We start from the raw sequence: 26,383 nt of genomic DNA, 5'->3' as shown, positions 1-26,383 counted from the left end.
CATGGATCGAGTGCCCGTGAGTCCAGTATGTTCCATGTATACGTAAGTAGTGCTCCTCATAGATCGAGTGCCAGTGATTCCAGTATGTTCCATGTATATGTAAGGAGTGCTCCTCATAGATCGAGTGCCTGTGAGTCCAGTATGTTCCATGTATATGTAAGGAGTGCTCCTCATGGATTGAGTGCCCGTGAGTCCAGTATGTTCCATGTATACGTAAGGAGTGCTCCTCATGGATTGACTGCCTGTGAGTCCAGTATGTTCCATGTATACGTAAGGAGTGCTCCTCTTGGATCGAGTGCCCGTGATTCCAGTATGTTCCATGTATATGTAAGGAGTGCTCCTCATGGATCGAGTGCCTGTGATTCCAGTATGTTCCATGTATACGTTAGCAGTGCTCCTCATGGATAGAGTACCCGTGAGTCCAGTATATTCCATGTATACGTAAGGAGTGCTCCTCATGGATGGTGTGCCCGTGAGTCCAGTATATTCCATGTATACGTAAGAAGTGCTCCTCATGGATCGAGTGCCTGTGATTCCAGTATGTTCCATGTATATGTAAGGAGTGCTCCTCATGGATCGAGTGCCAGTGAGTCTAGTATATTCCATGTATACGTTAGCAGTGTTCCTCATGGATCGAGTGCCCGTGAGTCCAGTATATTCCATGTATACGCTAGCAGTGTTCCTCATGGATCGAGAGCCCGTGAGTCCAGTATATTCCATACATAGGTAAGGAGTGCTCCTCATGGATTGAGTGCCCATGAGTCCAGTATATTCCATGTATACGTAAGGAGTGCTCCTCATGGATCGAGTGCCCATGAGTCCAGTATATTCCATGTATACGTAAGGAGTGCTCCTCATGGATGGAGTGCCCATGAGTCCAGTATATTCCATGTATACATTAGCAGTGCTCCTCATGGATCGAGTGCCTGTGAGTTCAGTATGTTCCATGTATACGTTAGCAGTGTTCCTCATGGATCGAGTGCCCGTGAGTCCAGTATATTCCATGTATATGTAAGGAGTGCTCCTCATGGATCGAGTGCCCGTGAGTCCATTATATTCCATACATACGTAAGCAGTGCTCCTCATGGATCGAGTGCCTGTGATTCCAGTATGTTCCATGTATATGTAAGGAGTGCTCCTCATGGATGGAGTGCCCGTGAATCCAGTATATTCCATGTATACGTTAGCAGTGCTCCTCATGGATTGACTGCCTGTGAGTCCAGTATGTTCCATGGATACGTAAGGAGTGCTCCTCATGGATGGAGTGCCCGTGAGTCCAGTATATTCCATGTATACGCTAGCAGTGTTCCTCATGGATCGAGTGCCCGTGAGTCCAGTATATTCCATGTATATGTAAGGAGTGCTCCTCATTGATCGAGTGCCTGTGAGTCCAGTATATTCCATGTATACGTAAGGAGTTCTCCTCATGGATTGACTGCCCGTGAGTCCAGTATGTTCCATGTATATGTTAGCAGTGCTCCTCATGGATGGAGTGCCCGTGAGTCCAGTATATTCCATACATACGTAAGAAGTGCTCCTCATGGATGGAGTGCCCGTGAGTCCAGTATATTCCATGTATACGTTAGTAGTGTTCCTCATGGATCGAGTGCCCGTGAGTCCAGTATATTCCATGTATATTTAAGGAGTGCTCCTCATGGATCGAGTGCCTGTGATTCCAGTATGTTCCATGTATATGTTAGGAGTGCTCCTCATGGATCGAGTGCCAGTGAGTCTAGAATATTCCATGTATACGTTAGCAGTGTTCCTCATGGATCGAGTGCCTGTGAGTCCAGTATATTCCATGTATATGTAAGGAGTGCTCCTCATGGATCGAGTGCCTGTGATTCCAGTATGTTCCATGTATATGTAAGGAGTGCTCCTCATGGATCGAGTGCCCGTGAGTCCAGTATATTCCATGTATACGCTAGCAGTGTTCCTCATGGATCGAGTGCCCGTGAGTCCAGTATATTCCATGTATATGTAAGGAGTGCTCCTCATGGATCGAGTGCCTGTGATTCCAGTATGTTCCATGTATATGTAAGGAGTGCTCCTCATGGATTGAGTGACTGTGAGTCCAGTATGTTCCATGTATATGTAACAAGTGTTCCTCATGGATCGAGTGCCCGTGAGTCCAGTATATTCCATGTATTTGTAAGGAGTGCTCCTCATGGATGGAGTGCTCGTGATTCCAGTATGTTCCATACATACGTAAGCAGTGCTCCTCATAGAGTGCCCGTGAATCCAGTATGTTCCATTTATATGTAAGGAGTGCTCCTCATGGATTGAGTGACTGTGAGTCCAGTATGTTCCATGTATATGTAAGGAGTGCTCCTCATGGATTGAGTGACTGTGAGTCCAGTATGTTCCATTTATATGTAAGGAGTGCTCCTCATGGATTGAGTGACTGTGAGTCCTGTATGTTCCATGTATACGTAAGGAGTGCTCCTCATGGATCGAGTGCCCGTGAGTCCAGTATATTCCATGTATACGTTAGCAGTGCTCCTCATGGATGGAGTGCCTGTGAGTCCAGTATGTTCCATGTATATGTAAGGAGTGCTCCTCATAGATCGAGTGCCAGTGAGTCCAGTATATTCCATGTATATGTAAGGAGTGCTCCTCATGGATCGAGTGCCCGTGAGTCCAGTATATTCCATGTATATGTAAGGAGTGCTCCTCATGGATCGAGTGCCTGTGAGTCCAGTATATTCCATGTATACGTAAGGAGTGCTCCTCATGGATGGAGTGCCCGTGAGTCCAGTATATTCCATGTATACGTTAGCAGTGCTCCTCATGGATGGAGTGCCTGTGAGTCCAGTATGTTCCATGTATACGTAAGGAGTGCTCCTCATGGATTGACTGCCTGTGAGTCCAGTATGTTCCATGTATACGTAAGGAGTGCTCCTCATGGATGGACTGCCCGTGAGTCCAGTATATTCCATACATACGTAAGGAGTGCTCCTCATGGAGTGCCCGTGAGTCCAGTATATTCCATGTATACGTAAGGAGTGCTCCTCATGGATCGAGTGCCCGTGAGTCCAGTATATTCCATGTATACGTTAGCAGTGCTCCTCATGGATGGAGTTCCCGTGAGTCCAGTATATTCCATCCATACATAAGGAGTGCTCCTCATGGATGGAGTGCCCGTGAGTCCAGTATATTCCATGTATACGTTAGCAGTGTTCCTCATGGATCGAGTGCCCGTGAGTCCAGTATATTCCATGTATATGTAAGGAGTGCTCCTCATGGATCGAGTGCCTGTGATTCCAGTATGTTCCATGTATATGTAAGGAGTGCTCCTCATGGATCAAGTGCCCGTGAGTCCAGTATATTCCATGTATACGTTAGCAGTGTTCCTCATTGATCGAGTGCCAGTGAGTCCAGTATATTCCATGTATACGTAAGCAGTGCTCCTCATGGATCGAGAGCCAGTGAGTCCAGTATATTCCATGTATACGTAAGCAGTGTTCCTCATGGATCGAGTGCCAGTGAGTCCAGTATATTCCATGTATACGTAAGCAGTGCTCCTCATAGAGTGCCCGTGAGTCCAGTATATTCCATGTATACGTTAGCAGTGCTCCTCATGGATGGAGTTCCCGTGAGTCAGTATATTCCATGTATACATTAGCAGTGCTCCTCATGGATCGAGTGCCCGTGAGTCCAGTATGTTCCATGCATACGTAAGGAGTGCTCCTCATGGATTGAGTGCTAGTGAGTCCAGTATATTCCATGTATACGTAAGGAGTGCTCCTCATGGATGGAGTGCCCGTGATTCCAGTATGTTCCATGTATACGTAAGGAGTGCTCCTCATGGATCGAGTGCCCGTGATTCCAGTATATTCCATTAATACGTAAGGAGTGCTCCTCATGGATCGAGTGCCCGTGAGTCCATTATATTCCATGTATACGTAAGGAGTGCTCCTCATGGATCGAGTGCCCGTTAGTCCAGTATGTTCCATGTATATGTAAGGAGTGCTCCTCATGGATTGAGAGCCTGTGAGTCCAGTATATTCCATGTATACGTTAGCAGTGCTCCTCATGGATCGAGTGCCAGTGAATCCAGTAAATTCCATGTATACGTTAGCAGTGCTCCTCATGGATCGAGTGCCTGTGAGTCCAGTATATTCCATGTATACGTAAGGAGTGCTCCTCATGGATCGAGTGCCCGTGAGTCCAGTATATTCCATACATACGTAAGGAGTGCTCCTCATGGATGGAGTGCCCGTGAGTCCAGTATATTCCATGTATACGTAAGGAGTGCTCCTCATGGATCGAGTGCCCGTGAGTCCAGTATATTCCATGTATACATTAGCAGTGCTCCTCATGGATCGAGTGCCTGTGAGTCCAGTATATTCCATGTATACGTAAGGAGTGCTCCTCATGGATCGAGTGCCTGTGAGTCCAGTATATTCCATGTATACGTAAGGAGTGCTCCTCATGGATCGAGTGCCTGTGAGTCCAGTATATTCCATGCATACGTAAGGAGTGCTCCTCATGGATCGAGATGCCTGTGAGTCCAGTATATTCCATGCATACGTAAGGAGTGCTCCTCATGAATCGAGTGACTGTGAGTCCAGTATATTCCATGTACATGTAAGGAGTGCTCCTCATGGATCGAGTGCCTGTGAGTCCAGTATATTCCATGCATACGTAAGGAGTGCTCCTCATGGATCGAGTGCCAGTGAGTCTAGTATATTCCATGCATACGTAAGGAATGCCCCTCATGGATCGAGTGCCTGTGAGTCTAGTATATTCCATGCATACGTTAGCAGTGCTCCTCATGGATCGAGTGCCCGTGAGTCCAGTATATTCCATGTATACGTAAGGATTGCTCCTCATGGATTGAGTGCCAGTGAGTCCAGTATATTCCATGCATACGTTAGCAGTGCTCCTCATGGATAAGTACCCGTGAGTCCAGTATGTTCCATGTATACGTAAGGAGTGCTCCTCTTGGATCGAGTGCCCGTGATTCCAGTATGTTCCATGTATATGTAAGGAGTGCTCCTCATGGATCGAGTGCCTGTGATTCCAGTATGTTCCATGTATACGTTAGCAGTGCTCCTCATGGATAGAGTACCCGTGAGTCCAGTATATTCCATGTATACGTAAGGAGTGCTCCTCATGGATGGTGTGCCCGTGAGTCCAGTATATTCCATGTATACGGAAGGAGTGCTCCTCATGGATGGAGTGCCCGTGAGTCCGTATATTCCATGTATACATTAGCAGTGCTCCTCATGGATCGAGTGCCCGTGAGTCCAGTATGTTCCATGTATACGTTAGCAGTGCTCCTCATGGATGGAGTGCCCGTGAGTCCAGTATATTCCATACATACGTAAGAAGTGCTCCTCATGGATGGAGTGCCCGTGAGTCCAGTATATTCCATGTACACGTTAGCAGTGTTCCTAATGGATCGAGTGCCCGTGAGTCCAGTATATTCCATGTATATGTAAGGAGTGCTCCTCATGGATCGAGTGCCTGTGATTCCAGTATGTTCCATGTATATGTAAGGAGTGCTCCTCATGGATCGAGTGCCAGTGAGTCTAGTATATTCCATGTATACGTTAGCAGTGTTCCTCATGGATCGAGTGCCCGTGAGTCCAGTATATTCCATGTATACGCTAGCAGTGTTCCTCATGGATCGAGAGCCTGTGAGTCCAGTATATTCCATACATAGGTAAGGAGTGCTCCTCATGGATTGAGTGCCCATGAGTCCAGTATATTCCATGTATACGTAAGGAGTGCTCCTCATGGATCGAGTGCCCGTGAGTCCAGTATATTCCATGTATACGTAAGGAGTGCTCCTCATGGATGGAGTGCCCATGAGTCCAGTATATTCCATGTATACATTAGCAGTGCTCCTCATGGATCGAGTGCCTGTGAGTCCAGTATGTTCCATGTATACGTTAGCAGTGTTCCTCATGGATCGAGTGCCCGTGAGTCCAGTATATTCCATGTATATGTAAGGAGTGCTCCTCATGGATCGAGTGCCCGTGAGTCCATTATATTCCATACATACGTAAGAAGTGCTCCTCATGGATGGAGTGCCAGTGAGTCCATTATATTCCATACATACGTAAGCAGTGCTCCTCATGGATCGAGTGCCTGTGAGTCCAGTATGTTCCATGGATACGTAAGGAGTGCTCCTCATGGATGGAGTGCCCGTGAGTCCAGTATATTCCATGTATACGCTAGCAGTGTTCCTCATGGATTGACTGCCTGTGAGTCCAGTATGTTCCATGGATACGTAAGGAGTGCTCCTCATGGATGGAGTGCCCGTGAGTCCAGTATATTCCATGTATACGCTAGCAGTGTTCCTCATGGATCGAGTGCCCGTGAGTCCAGTATATTCCATGTATATGTAAGGAGTGCTCCTCATTGATCGAGTGCCTGTGAGTCCAGTATATTCCATGTATACGTAAGGAGTTCTCCTCATGGATTGACTGCCCGTGAGTCCAGTATGTTCCATGTATATGTTAGCAGTGCTCCTCATGGATGGAGTGCCCGTGAGTCCAGTATATTCCATACATACGTAAGAAGTGCTCCTCATGGATGGAGTGCCCGTGAGTCCAGTATATTCCAAGTATACGTTAGTAGTGTTCCTCATGGATCGAGTGCCTGTGAGTCCAGTATATTCCATGTATATTTAAGGAGTGCTCCTCATGGATCGAGTGCCTGTGATTCCAGTATGTTCCATGTATATGTTAGGAGTGCTCCTCATGGATCGAGTGCCCGTGAGTCCAGTATATTCCATGTATACGCTAGCAGTGTTCCTCATGGATCGAGTGCCCGTGAGTCCAGTATATTCCATGTATATGTAAGGAGTGCTCCTCATGGATCGAGTGCCTGTGATTCCAGTATGTTCCATGTATATGTGAGGAGTGCTCCTCATGGATTGAGTGACTGTGAGTCCAGTATGTTCCATGTATATGTAACGAGTGTTCCTCATGGATCGAGTGCCCGTGAGTCCAGTATATTCCATGTATTTGTAAGGAGTGCTCCTCATGGATCGAGTGCCAGTGAGTCTAGAATATTCCATGTATACGTTAGCAGTGTTCCTCATGGATCGAGTGCCTGTGAGTCCAGTATATTCCATGTATATGTAAGGAGTGCTCCTCATGGATCGAGTGCCTGTGATTCCAGTATGTTCCATGTATATGTAAGGAGTGCTCCTCATGGATCGAGTGCTCGTGATTCCAGTATGTTCCATACATACGTAAGCAGTGCTCCTCATAGAGTGCCAGTGAGTCCAGTATATTCCATGTATACGTAAGGAGTGCTCCTCATGGATCGAGTGCCAGTGAGTCTAGAATATTCCATGTATACGTTAGCAGTGTTCCTCATGGATCGAGTGCCTGTGAGTCCAGTATATTCCATGTATATGTAAGGAGTGCTCCTCATGGATCGAGTGCCTGTGATTCCAGTATGTTCCATGTATATGTAAGGAGTGCTCCTCATGGATCGAGTGCCTGTGAGTCCAGTATATTCCATGTATACGCTAGCAGTGTTCCTCATGGATCGAGTGCCCGTGAGTCCAGTATATTCCATGTATACGTAAGGAGTGCTCCTCATGGATCGAGTGCCCGTGAGTCCAGTATATTCCATGTATACGCTAGCAGTGTTCCTCATGGATCGAGTGCCCGTGAGTCCAGTATATTCCATGTATACGTAAGGAGTGCTCCTCATGGATCGAGTGCCTGTGATTCCAGTATGTTCCATGTATATGTAAGGAGTGCTCCTCATGGATTGAGTGACTGTGAGTCCAGTATGTTCCATGTATATGTAACAAGTGTTCCTCATGGATCGAGTGCCCGTGAGTCCAGTATATTCCATGTATTTGTAAGGAGTGCTCCTCCTAGATGGAGTGCTCGTGATTCCAGTATGTTCCATACATACGTAAGCAGTGCTCCTCATAGAGTGCCCGTGAATCCAGTATGTTCCATTTATATGTAAGGAGTGCTCCTCATGGATCGAGTGCCAGTGAGTCTAGAATATTCCATGTATACGTTAGCAGTGTTCCTCATGGATCGAGTGCCTGTGAGTCCATTATATTCCATACATACGTAAGCAGTGCTCCTCATGGATGGAGTGCCTGTGAGTCCATTATATTCCATACATACGTAAGCAGTGCTCCTCATGGATCGAGTGCCTGTGAGTCCAGTATGTTCCATGTATACGTAAGGAGTGCTCCTCATGGATTGAGTGACTGTGAGTCCAGTATGTTCCATGTATATGTAAGGAGTGCTCCTCATGGATTGAGTGACTGTGAGTCCTGTATGTTCCATGTATACGTAAGGAGTGCTCCTCATGGATCGAGTGCCCGTGAGTCCAGTATATTCCATGTATACGTTAGCAGTGCTCCTCATGGATGGAGTGCCTGTGAGTCCAGTATGTTCCATGTATATGTAAGGAGTGCTCCTCATAGATCGAGTGCCAGTGAGTCCAGTATATTCCATGTATATGTAAGGAGTGCTCCTCATGGATGGAGTGCTCATGATTCCAGTATGTTCCATACATACGTAAGCAGTGCTCCTCATAGAGTGCCCGTGAATCCAGTATGTTCCATTTATATGTAAGGAGTGCTCCTCATGGATTGAGTGACTGTGAGTCCAGTATGTTCCATGTATATGTAAGGAGTGCTCCTCATGGATTGAGTGACTGTGAGTCCAGTATGTTCCATTTATATGTAAGGAGTGCTCCTCATGGATTGAGTGACTGTGAGTCCTGTATGTTCCATGTATACGTAAGGAGTGCTCCTCATGGATCGAGTGCCCGTGAGTCCAGTATATTCCATGTATACGTTAGCAGTGCTCCTCATGGATGGAGTGCCTGTGAGTCCAGTATGTTCCATGTATATGTAAGGAGTGCTCCTCATAGATCGAGTGCCAGTGAGTCCAGTATATTCCATGTATATGTAAGGAGTGCTCCTCATGGATCGAGTGCCCGTGAGTCCAGTATATTCCATGTATATGTAAGGAGTGCTCCTCATGGATCGAGTGCCTGTGAGTCCAGTATATTCCATGTATACGTAAGGAGTGCTCCTCATGGATTGAGTGACTGTGAGTCCAGTATGTTCCATTTATATGTAAGGAGTGCTCCTCATGGATTGAGTGACTGTGAGTCCTGTATGTTCCATGTATACGTAAGGAGTGCTCCTCATGGATCGAGTGCCCGTGAGTCCAGTATATTCCATGTATACGTTAGCAGTGCTCCTCATGGATGGAGTGCCTGTGAGTCCAGTATGTTCCATGTATATGTAAGGAGTGCTCCTCATGGATCGAGTGCCCGTGATTCCAGTATGTTCCATGTATACGTAAGGAGTGCTCCTCATGGATCGAGTACCCGTGAGTCCAGTATATTCCATGTATACGTAAGGAGTGCTCCTCATGGATGGTGTGCCCGTGAGTCCAGTATATTCCATGTATACGTAAGGAGTGCTCCTCATGGATGGAGTGCCCGTGAGTCCGTATATTCCATGTATACATTAGCAGTGCTCCTCATGGATCGAGTGCCCGTGAGTCCAGTATGTTCCATGTATACGTTAGCAGTGCTCCTCATGGATGGAGTGCCCGTGAGTCCAGTATATTCCATACATACGTAAGAAGTGCTCCTCATGGATGGAGTGCCCGTGAGTCCAGTATATTCCATGTACACGTTAGCAGTGTTCCTAATGGATCGAGTGCCCGTGAGTCCAGTATATTCCATGTATACGTAAGGAGTGCTCCTCATGGATCGAGTGCCTGTGATTCCAGTATGTTCCATGTATATGTAAGGAGTGCTCCTCATGGATCGAGTGCCAGTGAGTCTAGTATATTCCATGTATACGTTAGCAGTGTTCCTCATGGATCGAGTGCCCGTGAGTCCAGTATATTCCATGTATACGCTAGCAGTGTTCCTCATGGATCGAGAGCCCGTGAGTCCAGTATATTCCATACATAGGTAAGGAGTGCTCCTCATGGATTGAGTGCCCATGAGTCCAGTATATTCCATGTATACGTAAGGAGTGCTCCTCATGGATCGATTGCCCGTGAGTCCAGTATATTCCATGTATACGTAAGGAGTGCTCCTCATGGATGGAGTGCCCATGAGTCCAGTATATTCCATGTATACATTAGCAGTGCTCCTCATGGATCGAGTGCCTGTGAGTCCAGTATGTTCCATGTATACGTTAGCAGTGTTCCTCATGGATCGAGTGCCCGTGAGTCCAGTATATTCCATACATAGGTAAGGAGTGCTCCTCATGGATTGAGTGCCCATGAGTCCAGTATATTCCATGTATACGTAAGGAGTGCTCCTCATGGATCGAGTGCCTGTGATTCCAGTATGTTCCATGTATATGTAAGGAGTGCTCCTCATGGATGGAGTGCCCGTGAATCCAGTATATTCCATGTATACGTTAGCAGTGCTCCTCATGGATTGACTGCCTGTGAGTCCAGTATGTTCCATGGATACGTAAGGAGTGCTCCTCATGGATGGAGTGCCCGTGAGTCCAGTATATTCCATGTATACGCTAGCAGTGTTCCTCATGGATCGAGTGCCCATGAGTCCAGTATATTCCATGTATATGTAAGGAGTGCTCCTCATTGATCGAGTGCCTGTGAGTCCAGTATATTCCATGTATACGTAAGGAGTTCTCCTCATGGATTGACTGCCCGTGAGTCCAGTATGTTCCATGTATATGTTAGCAGTGCTCCTCATGGATGGAGTGCCCGTGAGTCCAGTATATTCCATACATACGTAAGAAGTGCTCCTCATGGATGGAGTGCCCGTGAGTCCAGTATATTCCATGTATACGTTAGTAGTGTTCCTCATGGATCGAGTGCCCGTGAGTCCAGTATATTCCATGTATATTTAAGGAGTGCTCCTCATGGATCGAGTGCCTGTGATTCCAGTATGTTCCATGTATATGTTAGGAGTGCTCCTCATGGATCGAGTGCCCGTGAGTCCAGTATATTCCATGTATACGCTAGCAGTGTTCCTCATGGATCGAGTGCCCATGAGTCCAGTATATTCCATGTATATGTAAGGAGTGCTCCTCATGGATCGAGTGCCTGTGATTCCAGTATGTTCCATGTATATGTAAGGAGTGCTCCTCATGGATTGAGTGACTGTGAGTCCAGTATGTTCCATGTATATGTAACAAGTGTTCCTCATGGATCGAGTGCCCGTGAGTCCAGTATATTCCATGTATTTGTAAGGAGTGCTCCTCATGGATGGAGTGCTCGTGATTCCAGTATGTTCCATACATACGTAAGCAGTGCTCCTCATAGAGTGCCCGTGAGTCCAGTATGTTCCATTTATATGTAAGGAGTGCTCCTCATGGATCGAGTGCCAGTGAGTCTAGAATATTCCATGTATACGTTAGCAGTGTTCCTCATGGATCGAGTGCCTGTGAGTCCAGTATATTCCATGTATATGTAAGGAGTGCTCCTCATGGATCGAGTGCCTGTGATTCCAGTATGTTCCATGTATATGTAAGGAGTGCTCCTCATGGATGGAGTGCCCGTGAATCCAGTATATTCCATGTATACGTTAGCAGTGCTCCTCATGGATTGACTGCCTGTGAGTCCAGTATGTTCCATGGATACGTAAGGAGTGCTCCTCATGGATGGAGTGCCCGTGAGTCCAGTATATTCCATGTATACGCTAGCAGTGTTCCTCATGGATCGAGTGCCCATGAGTCCAGTATATTCCATGTATATGTAAGGAGTGCTCCTCATTGATCGAGTGCCTGTGAGTCCAGTATATTCCATGTATACGTAAGGAGTTCTCCTCATGGATTGACTGCCCGTGAGTCCAGTATGTTCCATGTATATGTTAGCAGTGCTCCTCATGGATGGAGTGCCCGTGAGTCCAGTATATTCCATACATACGTAAGAAGTGCTCCTCATGGATGGAGTGCCCGTGAGTCCAGTATATTCCATGTATACGTTAGTAGTGTTCCTCATGGATCGAGTGCCCGTGAGTCCAGTATATTCCATGTATATTTAAGGAGTGCTCCTCATGGATCGAGTGCCTGTGATTCCAGTATGTTCCATGTATATGTTAGGAGTGCTCCTCATGGATCGAGTGCCCGTGAGTCCAGTATATTCCATGTATACGCTAGCAGTGTTCCTCATGGATCGAGTGCTCATGAGTCCAGTATATTCCATGTATATGTAAGGAGTGCTCCTCATGGATCGAGTGCCTGTGATTCCAGTATGTTCCATGTATATGTAAGGAGTGCTCCTCATGGATTGAGTGACTGTGAGTCCAGTATGTTCCATGTATATGTAACAAGTGTTCCTCATGGATCGAGTGCCCGTGAGTCCAGTATATTCCATGTATTTGTAAGGAGTGCTCCTCATGGATGGAGTGCTCGTGATTCCAGTATGTTCCATACATACGTAAGCAGTGCTCCTCATAGAGTGCCCGTGAGTCCAGTATGTTCCATTTATATGTAAGGAGTGCTCCTCATGGATCGAGTGCCAGTGAGTCTAGAATATTCCATGTATACGTTAGCAGTGTTCCTCATGGATCGAGTGCCTGTGAGTCCAGTATATTCCATGTATACGTTAGCAGTGTTCCTCATGGATCGAGTGCCTGTGAGTCCAGTATATTCCATGTATATGTAAGGAGTGCTCCTCATGGATCGAGTGCCTGTGATTCCAGTATGTTCCATGTATATGTAAGGAGTGCTCCTCATGGATCGAGTGCCCGTGAGTCCAGTATATTCCATGTATACGCTAGCAGTGTTCCTCATGGATCGAGTGCCCGTGAGTCCAGTATATTCCATGTATATGTAAGGAGTGCTCTTCATGGATCGAGTGCCTGTGATTCCAGTATGTTCCATGTATATGTAAGGAGTGCTCCTCATGGATTGAGTGACTGTGAGTCCTGTATGTTCCATGTATATGTAACAAGTGTTCCTCATGGATCGAGTGCCCGTGAGTCCAGTATATTCCATGTATTTGTAAGGAGTGCTCCTCATGGATGGAGTGCTCGTGATTCCAGTATGTTCCATACATACGTAAGCAGTGCTCCTCATAGAGTGCCCGTGAATCCAGTATGTTCCATTTATATGTAAGGAGTGCTCCTTATGGATTGAGTGACTGAGTCCAGTATGTTCCATGTATATGTAAGGAGTGCTCCTCATGGATTGAGTGACTGTGAGTCCAGTATGTTCCATTTATATGTAAGGAGTGCTCCTCATGGATTGAGTGACTGTGAGTCCTGTATGTTCCATGTATACGTAAGGAGTGCTCCTCATGGATCGAGTGCCCGTGAGTCCAGTATATTCCATGTATACGTTAGCAGTGCTCCTCATGGATGGAGTGCCTGTGAGTCCAGTATGTTCCATGTATATGTAAGGAGTGCTCCTCATAGATCGAGTGCCAGTGAGTCCAGTATATTCCATGTATATGTAAGGAGTGCTCCTCATGGATCGAGTGCCCGTGAGTCCAGTATATTCCATGTATATGTAAGGAGTGCTCCTCATGGATCGAGTGCCTGTGAGTCCAGTATATTCCATGTATACGTAAGGAGTGCTCCTCATGGATGGAGTGCCCGTGAGTCCAGTATATTCCATGTATACGTTAGCAGTGCTCCTCATGGATCGAGTGCCCGTGAGTCCAGTATATTCCATGTATACGTTAGCAGTGCTCCTCATGGATGGAGTGCCTGTGAGTCCAGTATGTTCCATGTATACGTAAGGAGTGCTCCTCATGGATTGACTGCCTGTGAGTCCAGTATGTTCCATGTATACGTAAGGAGTGCTCCTCATGGATGGACTGCCCGTGAGTCCAGTATATTCCATACATACGTAAGGAGTGCTCCTCATGGAGTGCCCGTGAGTCCAGTATATTCCATGTATACGTAAGGAGTGCTCCTCATGGATCGAGTGCCCGTGAGTCCAGTATATTCCATGTATACGTTAGCAGTGCTCCTCATGGATGGAGTTCCCGTGAGTCCAGTATATTCCATCCATACATAAGGAGTGCTCCTCATGGATGGAGTGCCCGTGAGTCCAGTATATTCCATGTATACGTTAGCAGTGTTCCTCATGGATCGAGTGCCCGTGAGTCCAGTATATTCCATGTATATGTAAGGAGTGCTCCTCATGGATCGAGTGCCTGTGATTCCAGTATGTTCCATGTATATGTAAGGAGTGCTCCTCATGGATCGAGTGCCCGTGAGTCCAGTATATTCCATGTATACGTTAGCAGTGTTCCTCATTGATCGAGTGCCAGTGAGTCCAGTATATTCCATGTATACGTAAGCAGTGCTCCTCATGGATCGAGAGCCAGTGAGTCCAGTATATTCCATGTATACGTAAGCAGTGTTCCTCATGGATCGAGTGCCAGTGAGTCCAGTATATTCCATGTATACGTAAGCAGTGCTCCTCATAGAGTGCCTGTGAGTCCAGTATATTCCATGTATACGTTAGCAGTGCTCCTCATGGATGGAGTTCCCGTGAGTCAGTATATTCCATGTATACATTAGCAGTGCTCCTCATGGATCGAGTGCCCGTGAGTCCAGTATGTTCCATGCATACGTAAGGAGTGCTCCTCATGGATTGAGTGCTAGTGAGTCCAGTATATTCCATGTATACGTAAGGAGTGCTCCTCATGGATGGAGTGCCCGTGATTCCAGTATGTTCCATGTATACGTAAGGAGTGCTCCTCATGGATCGAGTGCCCGTGATTCCAGTATATTCCATTAATACGTAAGGAGTGCTCCTCATGGATCGAGTGCCCGTGAGTCCATTATATTCCATGTATACGTAAGGAGTGCTCCTCATGGATCGAGTGCCCGTTAGTCCAGTATGTTCCATGTATATGTAAGGAGTGCTCCTCATGGATTGAGAGCCTGTGAGTCCAGTATATTCCATGTATACGTTAGCAGTGCTCCTCATGGATCGAGTGCCAGTGAATCCAGTAAATTCCATGTATACGTTAGCAGTGCTCCTCATGGATCGAGTGCCTGTGAGTCCAGTATATTCCATGTATACGTAAGGAGTGCTCCTCATGGATCGAGTGCCCGTGAGTCCAGTATATTCCATGCATACGTAAGGAGTGCTCCTCATGGATCGAGTGCCCGTGAGTCCAGTATATTCCATACATACGTAAGGAGTGCTCCTCATGGATGGAGTGCCCGTGAGTCCAGTATATTCCATGTATACGTAAGGAGTGCTCCTCATGGATCGAGTGCCCGTGAGTCCAGTATATTCCATGTATACATTAGCAGTGCTCCTCATGGATCGAGTGCCTGTGAGTCCAGTATATTCCATGTATACGTAAGGAGTGCTCCTCATGGATCGAGTGCCTGTGAGTCCAGTATATTCCATGTATACGTAAGGAGTGCTCCTCATGGATCGAGTGCCTGTGAGTCCAGTATATTCCATGCATACGTAAGGAGTGCTCCTCATGGATCGAGATGCCTGTGAGTCCAGTATATTCCATGCATACGTAAGGAGTGCTCCTCATGAATCGAGTGACTGTGAGTCCAGTATATTCCATGTACATGTAAGGAGTGCTCCTCATGGATCGAGTGCCTGTGAGTCCAGTATATTCCATGCATACGTAAGGAGTGCTCCTCATGGATCGAGTGCCTGTGAGTCTAGTATATTCCATGCATACGTAAGGAGTGCCCCTCATGGATCGAGTGCCTGTGAGTCTAGTATATTCCATGCATACGTTAGCAGTGCTCCTCATGGATCGAGTGCCCGTGAGTCCAGTATATTCCATGTATACGTTAGCAGTGTTCCTAATGGATCGAGTGCCCGTGAGTCCAGTATATTCCATGTATACGTTAGCAGTGCTCCTCATGGATTGAGTGCCAGTGAGTCCAGTATATTCCATGCATACGTTAGCAGTGCTCCTCATGGATAAAGTACCCGTGAGTCCAGTATATTCCATGTATACGTAAGGAGTGCTCCTCGTAGTTTGGTATGCTCAGGCACTGTCCAAGGCAAAGAAGACCAGTCATTTTACCAACACCTCACCGCACAGTGAGATCCAACATTCCTGCATCACTGAAACCCAGAACATTGATATCACTATCTTTTGAACATTGTTCTTTGTTTTCATGCAAATCTCTTCTTTCAGGAAGCACCTTTTGTCCAAGTCTCTTCAGAGCCCGCTTCACCTTCAGAAGACGATGCAGCTGAAGCCGAGCGATTAAAATCAGAAGGTAGGAGATAAATGCACACAATTCTCTGGAGTGCTGCGCAGTGCGTTGCTGCACTGTTATGAGATAAGAGACTTACAACTGGTAGATCTTAATTTGCATCAGATCAAACAATGCTCCGTGGTTGAATGTGAGATTTCTGCAGTAGACTCTCGTTTTTGAGACAGTTTCGGAGACGTTTGCAGGGGCATGCTGGTTGTTGTCCCCAAACCATAATGTCACATGGAGTGGACTCTTGCTCTGTTGCTGAACCTGTGAGTCGAGGGTTAACGGATTTCATCGCTGCCTTTTAGCTTCCTACCTCTGTTCCTCATTTGGTGCCTGTCCCTCTGAAGATGGGTGAAGATGGGAGAGTGCCTTTCCGCCTGTAAATGGTGGCTCTGGGCTCTCTATGGCTACAAGTCTGCAGAGTCCTGCTCTGTTCCAGTGTCAACGGGGAGTCCACCCCTGCCTCAGCCCTATTTGGCTTTTGTTGGTGGTTGCCCCTGTTAAAGTGACAGTGAGCTTCCTTTTCCAGTTCAGCTTTGGCCCCTTTGTTCGAGTGTTGCCGAGGAACCCCTCTGAGTGTGGTTGTGTACCACACACAGCATGGTGGTCCGTGCCTCACCCACTCATCATTGCGAAAGCTTCTCTTCTGCCTTGCCTCACAGTGGTTCCTGTGAGCTCATTCAACAAATGTGAGCAGCATCTCCCCACTTGGTGCCTTCTCTTTTAACCATGTATTGTCCTTTTTTCACTCTTAATTGTGTAAGTTCAGATATTTTCTTATTTTCTCTTTAGGAAATGAGCATATGAAAACTGAAAATTTTGAAGCTGCTGTTTCGTGCTACACAAAAGCGTTGGAAGTGAATCCCAGCAACGCAGTGTACTTCTGTAACAGGTACTGCTCTTCCTTCCTATGAGCCTCTGCCCTCCTTTCCAATCTCTTGGACCTGCATCTCATCCTCTTGCATCTTTTAGTTCTGACTCTCCCTCTTTCCCATCTCCTGATCCACACTGTCACAACTAATCCAGCCCGTCTCAAACTGTCCTTTCAGCCCTCACATTGCCTTCTGTCTCATCCCCTCGTCTGTCTGCACATCTGTCCTCTCTCCTCCATTTTCTGTGCTCTCCTCTCATTTTTCGGTGTCAATAGAATTGTTTAGATGTTTACATGCCCGTAATGTCTCTTGGCTCTGCACATGAAACAACAGCGAGGTGGCACTTCTTTAGGTATAACCAGCCTTTAAGTGAAAATATTCAGAGTACCTGTTTGCTCCTGAGAAGTGCTGGCACTCCTATATTGCAGCAGTGACGTGCAGTGCAGGTACTCCGTACCGGACAGTACCTGCCCATTTAAAGCACTGGGTTGAACAAGATGAAATTACCCTCAGCACTTTCTAATCCAAGCCTCTATCATTAATTTTTGGTTTCGCCATTTATCCCTTTCTCACCCATTGTTCTCTGAACTGCCCCGTCCTGCTCCCTACCTCCATAATCATGTCTCAACCTTTGTTTTTTCTTTAACGTAGTTGTGGCGGGATCAAGGGAAACGAGTACTCGGGGTGCAGGTAAAGCGGGTTTTATTGTTTTTAACAGGCGCTTGCGCTGGGGGGGATTCCTGTAATATGGCAGGGGCGCTTCGGTGAGCCGGCGTACTGGGGAACTCTTCTCCTTCCTGTATTCACCGCCTGGTTTGCCTCCCTCCCGTGGGCTTCTGGAGGCTGGAGTCCCGTCCGTTTTGTGCGTCGGTCTCAGGGCGCATGGAAAACAAAAGATAAGACGGTCTCAGGCAACTGCTCTCGTGTGCATAGAAGGAATCAAGGTAAGGGTGTGAGGACAAGCACGCGTGCACTGCAAGTAAATCGAAGTGGCGATGTGATGTAGGGAAGGGGGTCAGTGAGTGGATAACGAACGCGGGTGCACTACGGAGGTCTAAAACCTCTTCTACCCGCCCAGCCCACGATACGATCCTGTACCTGGGTTAGCCACACTTCCCTTGAAGTGTGGCTGGGCGATGCGCCGTGTCGTTGGCCTCCTGGCTCTGCTACCGCTGGGCTCGCCTCCTCCTTCACTCTTTCCTCTTCCTCGCTCTCGTCACTGCTCCCTCTGCTCTGCTCGGCACGTCTTCGTCCTCCTTCCTCGACTCCACAACTCCTCCGGGTGATGAACACGCCTCCTCAGTCGACTGCTCTGTTTTTATTTCCGGGGTCTCAGCTGACCAGGGGGCGTGGTCCGGGGCTTCCTCGGACCAGTTAAAGAAACAGCGTCCCTCTTCTTCTTGCGAGCCATATGTGTCCCAAGGCGCTGCCCTATTCTGAACCACGGGCTGCTGCAGGGATGAGAAAGAAGGTAGCATACATACAGGGGATCTCGAAGGGGAGGTGAGACCCCTCAAGGGGAGCTGCCCCGCCCCCAGGTCACAGTAGTCTTCCAGCCAGTTGTTCGCCTTCTCACGCTCCTTGTCTGCACTCTATCCTCTCCTCTGCTTAGCGTGGTTCCTTCCTCATCCCTTCCTTTCAGACCCATCTTACTTAATTTCCTCTCTAGTCAGCTAAGTTTCAGCTAGTGTCCTCTCCCATCATCCTTCTTATCACTCTCTTTCCTCTCCCCTCGTCCTTCCTTTCACTGTCTGTCCTCTCTGCTCATCCCCCTCATCCTTCCTATCAGTGGCAGCTATTGCATAGGGGCGAAAGGGGTGTTGCCCCACTAGACTCGGGACGAGGGAGCAGCCTCAAATGAAGTGCTCACTGCCCCTTGTCGGACTCGAGTCTCGATTCCGAACACAAATCATAAATTATTCTGTTTTCTTGTGGGTTTTTTTCCCTAGGAAAGGAGTCTGGACGAGGTCACAGCCGGTCAGAGACACCTCCTCCGCATGTGCTGGCAGGGGCGAGGTCTATTGCTCACCCTCGAAGTACATGCGAGAGGAGTGATGTCATCCTGAAGGGAGTCGCCAAAGAAAGCGCAGAATGACTGGTTTCGAATGGGGCGCCTAAGCTGCGCCCAGGCGACTTCAGTAGCGCGCCACTGAAATCAGTGGCAAGGGGCAGGGCAGTGGGTGGCAACAACCGGAGTACTCCCTTGCCGTTGCGCTAGTCCCAGACTTCCTGATTGGACAGTGGGAGGTGAGGTAGTGGGCTTCGGATTGCGGAAGAGCCCGCCGACCTCTGCACAGTGCCCGAAGCAGTGGGAAGGAGAGAGGCGGGCTTCGAGTGGGAGAGTTTGAAAGAAGAGTGGAGTTCGGACCAGAATAGGAGAACCGGGCTGGTGGGTCCGGCCAGAGGAGAGTTGAGGAGAATTACTAACTAAGGATGACGCTCACTGAGCGCAGGCAGCAGGGGACATGCAGCATTGGCAGCAGTGAGGTTGCAGCTCGGGAGAGGAGGAGGCTTGTCTTTGCCGTACCCAGCAAAGGCTGCAGTGTTACACTCCACACTGGTAAGTGACATGTCCGTGACGGGGTCCTAAATCATATTCTGCAATCTGCATGTCATTGGCGGGCTGTGAGCATCCCAGGATCAGGGATGTGTTCTACCCACTTCGTGGTTCTAACAACCCTGACGTCACTGTAGTGCTGTGCTCTAACATTCCCCTGAATAATCCCCTTGCGCAGCAGCAGCGAGCTGGAGTACACAGAGCCTGTATGTTTACATACAGGGCCTATGGGAGAGAGCAAGGCTCCCCGTCCCTCCCCTCAGCAATGTGCTGTGAACGTGAGGGCTGGCAGCTCCTTCTGAGTGATGCCGGCCCGTCAGAGATCCAGGCTGAAGGCAGGCCTGTCAGGAAAATATTTAGCAGTGGTCTTGCTCCTGAAACGAAAAACGTTTTTTTTTTATACTGCAAGTTACGCACTACAAGTAAGCTACAAGCCAGTGGAGTTGAAGTGTACAACTTCAAATATATTTTTCGTACTATTTCACTCCGTACTACACTATCACTTTACCCCACATTGTTTTCACCTGAAATCAAATGTTCGTTTTGTTTGTTTGGTTTTTACATGAAAACCAGTTATTGTGATAAAGTGAAATAATCTAAGGTAGATTGGAAGTGCGCTGGTGCAGGACTGTATTGTGCATACCATAGCGCAGAACAGAATATTGTTCTGGCACTGCTACAGTCATGGGTGAATTCTTCTAGTAAAAGCGTGAACACAAACTTAGAATAATATAATGTTGATTATGTGTGTTGTGTTGTTGTTACAGGCTGCACATATACACGCACACACACACACACACTGTTTTTTCAAAATTTCCCGAGGGGAAACCCCCCACGTACCCTCCTTGTTACAGTTGGCCTCGCTCGCTCGCCACAGGCCACTCATCCCAAACTTTTAGGCCCTACCACTTTCAAATGTCACCAGCTGCCACTGCTTCCTATCACTCTTTCCTCTTCCTTCGTCCTGCCTTTCACTCTTTTTCCTGTCCCCTTGTCCTTCCTTTCACTCTTTCCTCCCGTCGTTCCTTGCTCTTTCCTCTCGTCCTTCCTTTCACTCTCTATCCTCCACCATCCTTTCACTTTCCTCTCCCATCGTCCTTCCTTTCACTCTTTTCTCTCCCCTTGTCCTTCCTTTCACTGTCTGTCCTCTCCCCTCATCCTTCCTTTCACTGTCTGTCCTCTCCCCTCGTCCTTCCTTTCACTGTCTGTCCTCTCCCCTCGTCCTTCCTTTCACTGGCTGTCCTCTCCCCTCGTCCTTCCTTTCACTGGCTGTCCCCTCCTCTCGTCCTTCCTTTCACTCTTTCCTCTCCCCTCGTCCTTCCTTTCACTCTCTGTCCCCTCCCCTCGTCCTTCTTTTCTCTTTCCTCTCCCCTCGTCCTTCCTTTCACTCTCTGTCCCCTCCCCTCGTCCTTCCTTTCACTCTTTTCTCTCCCCTTGTCCTTCCTTTCACTGTCTGTCCTCTCCCCTCGTCCTTCCTTTCACTGGCTGTCCTCTCCCCTCGTCCTTCCTTTCACTGTCTGTCTCCTCCCCTCGTCCTTCCTTTGACACTCTGTCCCCTCCCCTCGTCCTTCCTTTGACTCTCTGTCCCCTCCCCTTGTCCTTCCTTTCACTCTTTCCTCTCCCCTCGTCCTTCCTTTCACTCTCTGTCCCCTCCCCTTGTCCTTCTTTTCACTTTCCTCTCCCCTCGTTCTTCCTTTCACTCTCTTTCCTCTCACCTCGTCCTTCCATTCACTGTCTTTCCTCTCTGCTCATCCCCCTTCGACATTCCTTTCATAGTGTCCTCTCCCCTCATCCACCTATCCCCCATTCCCTTTCCACCCCTGTTCAGTCCCCCTTTTTGACATGGCTATCCCCACTTTTTGCCAGATATTTGATGTGATTTTGGCTGGAAGTCCACTCTGTACCCGCTAGCCAGGTCCTCAGTGCTTGATCTCTTTCCCAAAACTGTACCATTGTTTTCCCCAATCGTCAAAACCTTTAGCACTCTCCGGAAGTTCTTAGTAAATGGTACCCATGGTACCGAGGGCCTGAGGGACTAAGGAGGGTCACTAAGGGCTGCAGCATGGAGTGTGCCCCCTAAAGGACCCCTCACCGAACTCATGCAAAACTGCCAGTGCAGGCTGCGTACCTTGGTGCAGACAAAAATGAAAACACTACGTTACACACATCCCTGTGTGCCATGTCCCTCCCCTGACACTGCACTTAATATTTGTAAGTCGCCCCTACAGCAGGCCTGACCGCCCAAGGCAGGGTGCCTAATATTGCCTGTGAGCTCATACCTGCATGAGCAGAGGTGCCCCTGTGCTGGGTGCTCCTGTTTCTGCCAGTGGAAGTGACTAGGGAAGCCATCTTAAGGCATGTGCTGCACACTGGTGAAAACGAGTTCCCCAGCTACATGATGGCTTCAATGGAGATAGGGATGTTTGGTATCAAACATTTCGTATTAATAAACCCACACTGAGTCCATTGTTGAATTTATTAATATATTGTATTGTAATTGCATTTATATAGCGCTTACTACCCCTGACGAGGCGTCAAAGCTCTATTTCGGTGAGTCGCACACTACTCCAGAACCCATAAAGGATTAGTGGTGGATAGGTTAGTCCGTTATTTGGATTCAGAAGGATAGCGGAAGGATAGAACAGGGAAAAAAGGTTTGTATTTATAAAGCACTTGTTCCCCCTGATGGGGTTTTGAAGCGCTTTTTGGCGAGTAGCACACCACTCCGGAAACCTATAAAGGATTAGTGGTAAATTATTATAGTGAAATATGCATCCAGTGGTCACCTTAGAGGTGTGTGTTATATTCTGACTTCTTGGTATTTCCCTTTTAATCCATCCCTGTACATATTTCCCTTTTAATAGAACCTTTGTTCTATGTTGCACATGCACACCATTCAGGTGGTTCCATTTAGAATTGTTATGATCTGAAATGAGATACTGGGATTGTGAACTTGATGGTTGGAAGTACTGTGCTGCAGCTGAATAAATCCTGGACTTATCAATATATCTTTGGATTTCTCTTTATTTATTACAAAATTGGCGACGAGGGTGACCAGTTAGTGCAATTTCGTTCTTATTGCATTACTATTATTTATACTGTTTATATTGCAATTATTTTTTTGTTCATTGCTGTGATATTTGCATTTACTAATTAACATGCAGTTCGACCCTCCTTCAAAATTTTTGCAAAGCAAAGGTGATCCTCCCATTCCGTGGAACAGATGGAAGGAGGAGTTTATGACATATTTAAAAGCTATTGATGGGGAAAGGATGGGAAATGAAAGGAAGAAGAATATCTTCTTACATTGTTTGGGATCCGAGGGGCAAGCTATTTTCAGAAATTTACCATCCATTCCTGGCGATAATGGGGTTTTTGATGAAGCTATGCTTCGTGTAGAAACACGCTTTAAACCCACCACTAGTCTAGCTTTAAACCGGTACAAGTTTTATACCAGAACACAAAAGGAAAATGAATCTTTTGATGATTTTCTAACAGGTTTGAGAGCTCTAGTTATGCCATGTAATTTTGGTAATATGACAGATGAGATGCTTAGAGATAATATTATTGTGAATGTTAAGTGCAAGAAAACACAAGAACAGTTGTGGATTGTAGGCAACCCAACTTTGTTGGAGTGTATCTCAACTGCTAAAGCTTTTGAACAGTCTAACAAATGGATGAAAATGATAGAGGAGACAAGCAATAAGAGTAGTAAGAGTGATAAGTTAACTGAAGAAGTGTGTGCAATGAACAATGTTGCAAAAGGTTCCCCAAGTCATAAGTTTGGACCACGTAACCGCATCGTGTGTTTTAGATGTGGGAGTTACAATCATGTTGCTACGTTTAAATTTTGTCCTGCTTTGGGCAAGGAGTGCAACAAGTGTGGAAAGGTGGGTCATTTTTCCAACTCATGTAGAGAAGACAGAAAGAAAACTGGGGATAAAGGAAGTTATTTCAAGAAAAAGGAAGTTTCTTGTGTGAGAGATGAAACAGACTATGATTCAAGTTTAGTTAGATATGAACGTGTTGTGTCTGATGAACCCAGCAGAGTAAGTGGGATGATTGTGTCTATTATAAGTATAAGTCTGCTTGAAGAGGATTATTTGGAGTCTCCTAAATGTGCCGTTAGGTTTAAAGGAGTAGAGTTAGAGTTGATGGCTGACTCGGGGTCTCCTTGGACCATCATAACTGAAAGGTATTTTGATGAAATGTACAAGAACATAATTTCTAAGAGTGAATTGTGTCCCCCCGATGTCATGGCAAAAGGTTTTAATGGTTCTAGTATTGATTTTATAGGGTACATTGCCTCCATGATGTATTTTAAAGATCAATCTGCATATATCAAACTGTATGTGGTTGTGAAGGGAGTGAATGTTTTGGGGTGGCGGGATCAATTCAGACTTCACATTACGTTGAATCCACGCAACAAAGATCCTGTCATGGTGTCATATGATTGTGATATGTCTGAGGATAAAATCAGATCAGTAGAAGAGAGTAATGTTTGGAAGACTCTGTCTGATGAGTTTCCTAGTGTGTTTTCAGACAAATTAGGTAAATTAAGTGGGTTCACTCATGTCATTAAGCTTAAACAACGAGCTATGCCGGTTGTACAAAAACTTAGGCCAGTACCACTTAATGTTAGAGAAGAATTAAGTGATGCACTGAATGACATGTTAAAAAATGATGTCATAGAAGAAATAGAGTCATCCGAAAGGGTTTCGCCAATGGTTTTGGCACGCAAACCTGACAAATCTTTGAGGTTGTGCATAGATTTGAGAGCACTAAATGCAAACATAGTGGTAGACTGTCATCCCCTGCCCAATATCAACGAGGTCGTGAGTATGCTGGGAGGTGGTATGATATTTTCCACGTTGGATTTGAGATCGGCGTATCATCAGGTTGTGTTAGCAGAGGAGTCACGCCATCTCACTGCTTTTATCACACCCCAGGGTTTGTTCCAGTTCAAACGGATGCCGTTCGGTTTGGCGTCAGCAGCCTCTGTTTTTCAGAGATCTATGTACCATATATTTAAGGACATGAGTGAGTACGTGAAGTGTTTCCAAGACGATATCTTGGTTTTCTCCAAAAATGATGAAACACACATGGAGCATTTGAGGAATGTGTGCAAGAAGTTAGATAAGTTTGGACTTACTATTAAGAGTAAGAAGTGTAAGTTGTTTCAAAAAACTATAGAATATTTGGGACACACAATTTCTGGTAAGGGTGTTGCTCCAAAAAGATCTTTGGTAGATGCTATCTTAAAGGCTCCTGCACCAGATTGTAAGGACAAGTTGTTGTCGTTCCTAGGACTGTGCGAATATTACAGTAAGTTTATTGCAAATTTTGCAACAAAGATGGAGCCGTTAAGGGAGTTGACAAGGAAGGAGGTAGAATTTTTGTGGGGATCTAAACAGCAGGATGCTTTCGAAAGTGTCAAACTCGATATGGTGTCAGCACCTACTTTAAGGCCATTTTGTTTGAATAAACTTTGCATTTTGACAGTAGATGCCAGCCTTTATGGTTTAGGTTGTGTACTTTCACAACGTTCTGGAAAGGAAGATTGGAACGTTGCGTTTGCATCCAGATCGTTGAATCAAACTGAAAGACGGTATGCTGTCATAGAAAAGGAATTGTTAGGATGTGTATGGGGCGTTGAGCATTTCCGGAATTACATTTGGGGTGCAAGATTCCTCATACGCACTGATCACAAACCATTGGTGAGCATTCTCTCACCTGGTGGAGAGTTAAATGCCACAGCTCGCATTGCAAGATTGATGTCACGTTTGCAAGAATATAGTTTTGACATTGAATACGTACCTGGGAAGCTAAATGTGACTGCAGACTGTTTGTCTAGATTGCCATGTACTAGTTCTGGAGTTGAAGAGGATACAGAGGTGGTAACCAGTATTTCTGAAATGTTTTCAGAGAAATACAAAGTTATATCGGAGGATATGTGGAAGAGAGGTATGGATGAGGATGATTTGCTGTGTAAGGTCAGAGACTATGTGAGGTTGGGATGGCCTTCCAAAGAACGTATTCCTGCTGAGACCACACCATTCTACAATGTTGCTGATGATTTGGCCATTGAGGGAGACCTTTTGTTCAGAGCTGGGAAATGTATTCCACCGTTGGCTATAAGAAGTGTGATTTTACAAATGAGTCATGAATGTCATATGGGAATGTCTTCTATGAAAAGACTTATTAGGTCCAACTTCTGGTGGCCAGGGGTTGATAGAGTAGTGGATAAGTTTGTCAGGGAATGTCCTGAGTGCATTGAGAGTGATAAATCGTGTAAGTGTGATCCTGCACCTTTAGTTCCTGTAAAGTGGCCAGATCATCCGTGGCAAAAGTTAGGAATTGATATAGCTGGTCCTTTCAATTTCTTACCACAAGAATGTAGGTTTGCCATTGTTGCTGTGGACTATCACTCAAAGTGGCCTGAGGTCAAACTAGTGCCTCATCCAAATACTGAAAGTGTTATTCTATTTTTAAAAGAGATTTTTTCCAGAGAAGGTTCTCCGGAGTGTATTGTATCAGATAATGGGGTACAGTTCAAGTCCTCACTTATGTCAGAGTTTTTGAGCACGTATGGCATTAAGCATTGTACCACAGCTCTCTATGAACCACAAGGTAATGGACTAGTGGAGAGATATAATAGAGTCCTCAAGGAAGATTTGATTTGGGCTCGCAAATCAGGAGGTCTGTGGAAAGATAAGTTGAGAGAGAAATTATGGTTATACCGTATTACACCTCATGCCACTACTGAAGTCTCTCCTTTCCGTTTACTAAAAGGTAGAGATCCTGT

At 46.5% G+C, this 26,383-nt stretch overlaps 1 protein-coding gene across 2 annotated transcripts in view; it reads left to right on the top strand.

Annotated features, from left to right (window-relative positions):
* SGTA (small glutamine rich tetratricopeptide repeat co-chaperone alpha) overlaps positions 1-26,383 on the top strand; it is a 209,925-nt gene that overhangs the window by 131,284 nt on the left and 52,258 nt on the right. For both annotated transcript variants that reach the window (XM_086947835.1, XM_086947834.1), the window contains exons 3-4: positions 16,080-16,164; positions 16,942-17,041. In XM_086947835.1, the coding sequence (XP_086803961.1) occupies positions 16,080-16,164; positions 16,942-17,041 (185 nt within the window). The remainder of the gene's footprint in view (positions 1-16,079; positions 16,165-16,941; positions 17,042-26,383) is intronic.

The sequence above is a fragment of the Lissotriton vulgaris genome (assembly GCF_964263255.1).
Source record: "Lissotriton vulgaris chromosome 12 unlocalized genomic scaffold, aLisVul1.2 SUPER_12_unloc_1, whole genome shotgun sequence".
In the NCBI taxonomy this organism is placed as follows: Eukaryota; Metazoa; Chordata; class Amphibia; order Caudata; family Salamandridae; genus Lissotriton; species Lissotriton vulgaris.
Note: the sequence above shows the minus strand (reverse complement) of the source record. Positions and strands in the feature narration are given on the sequence as shown.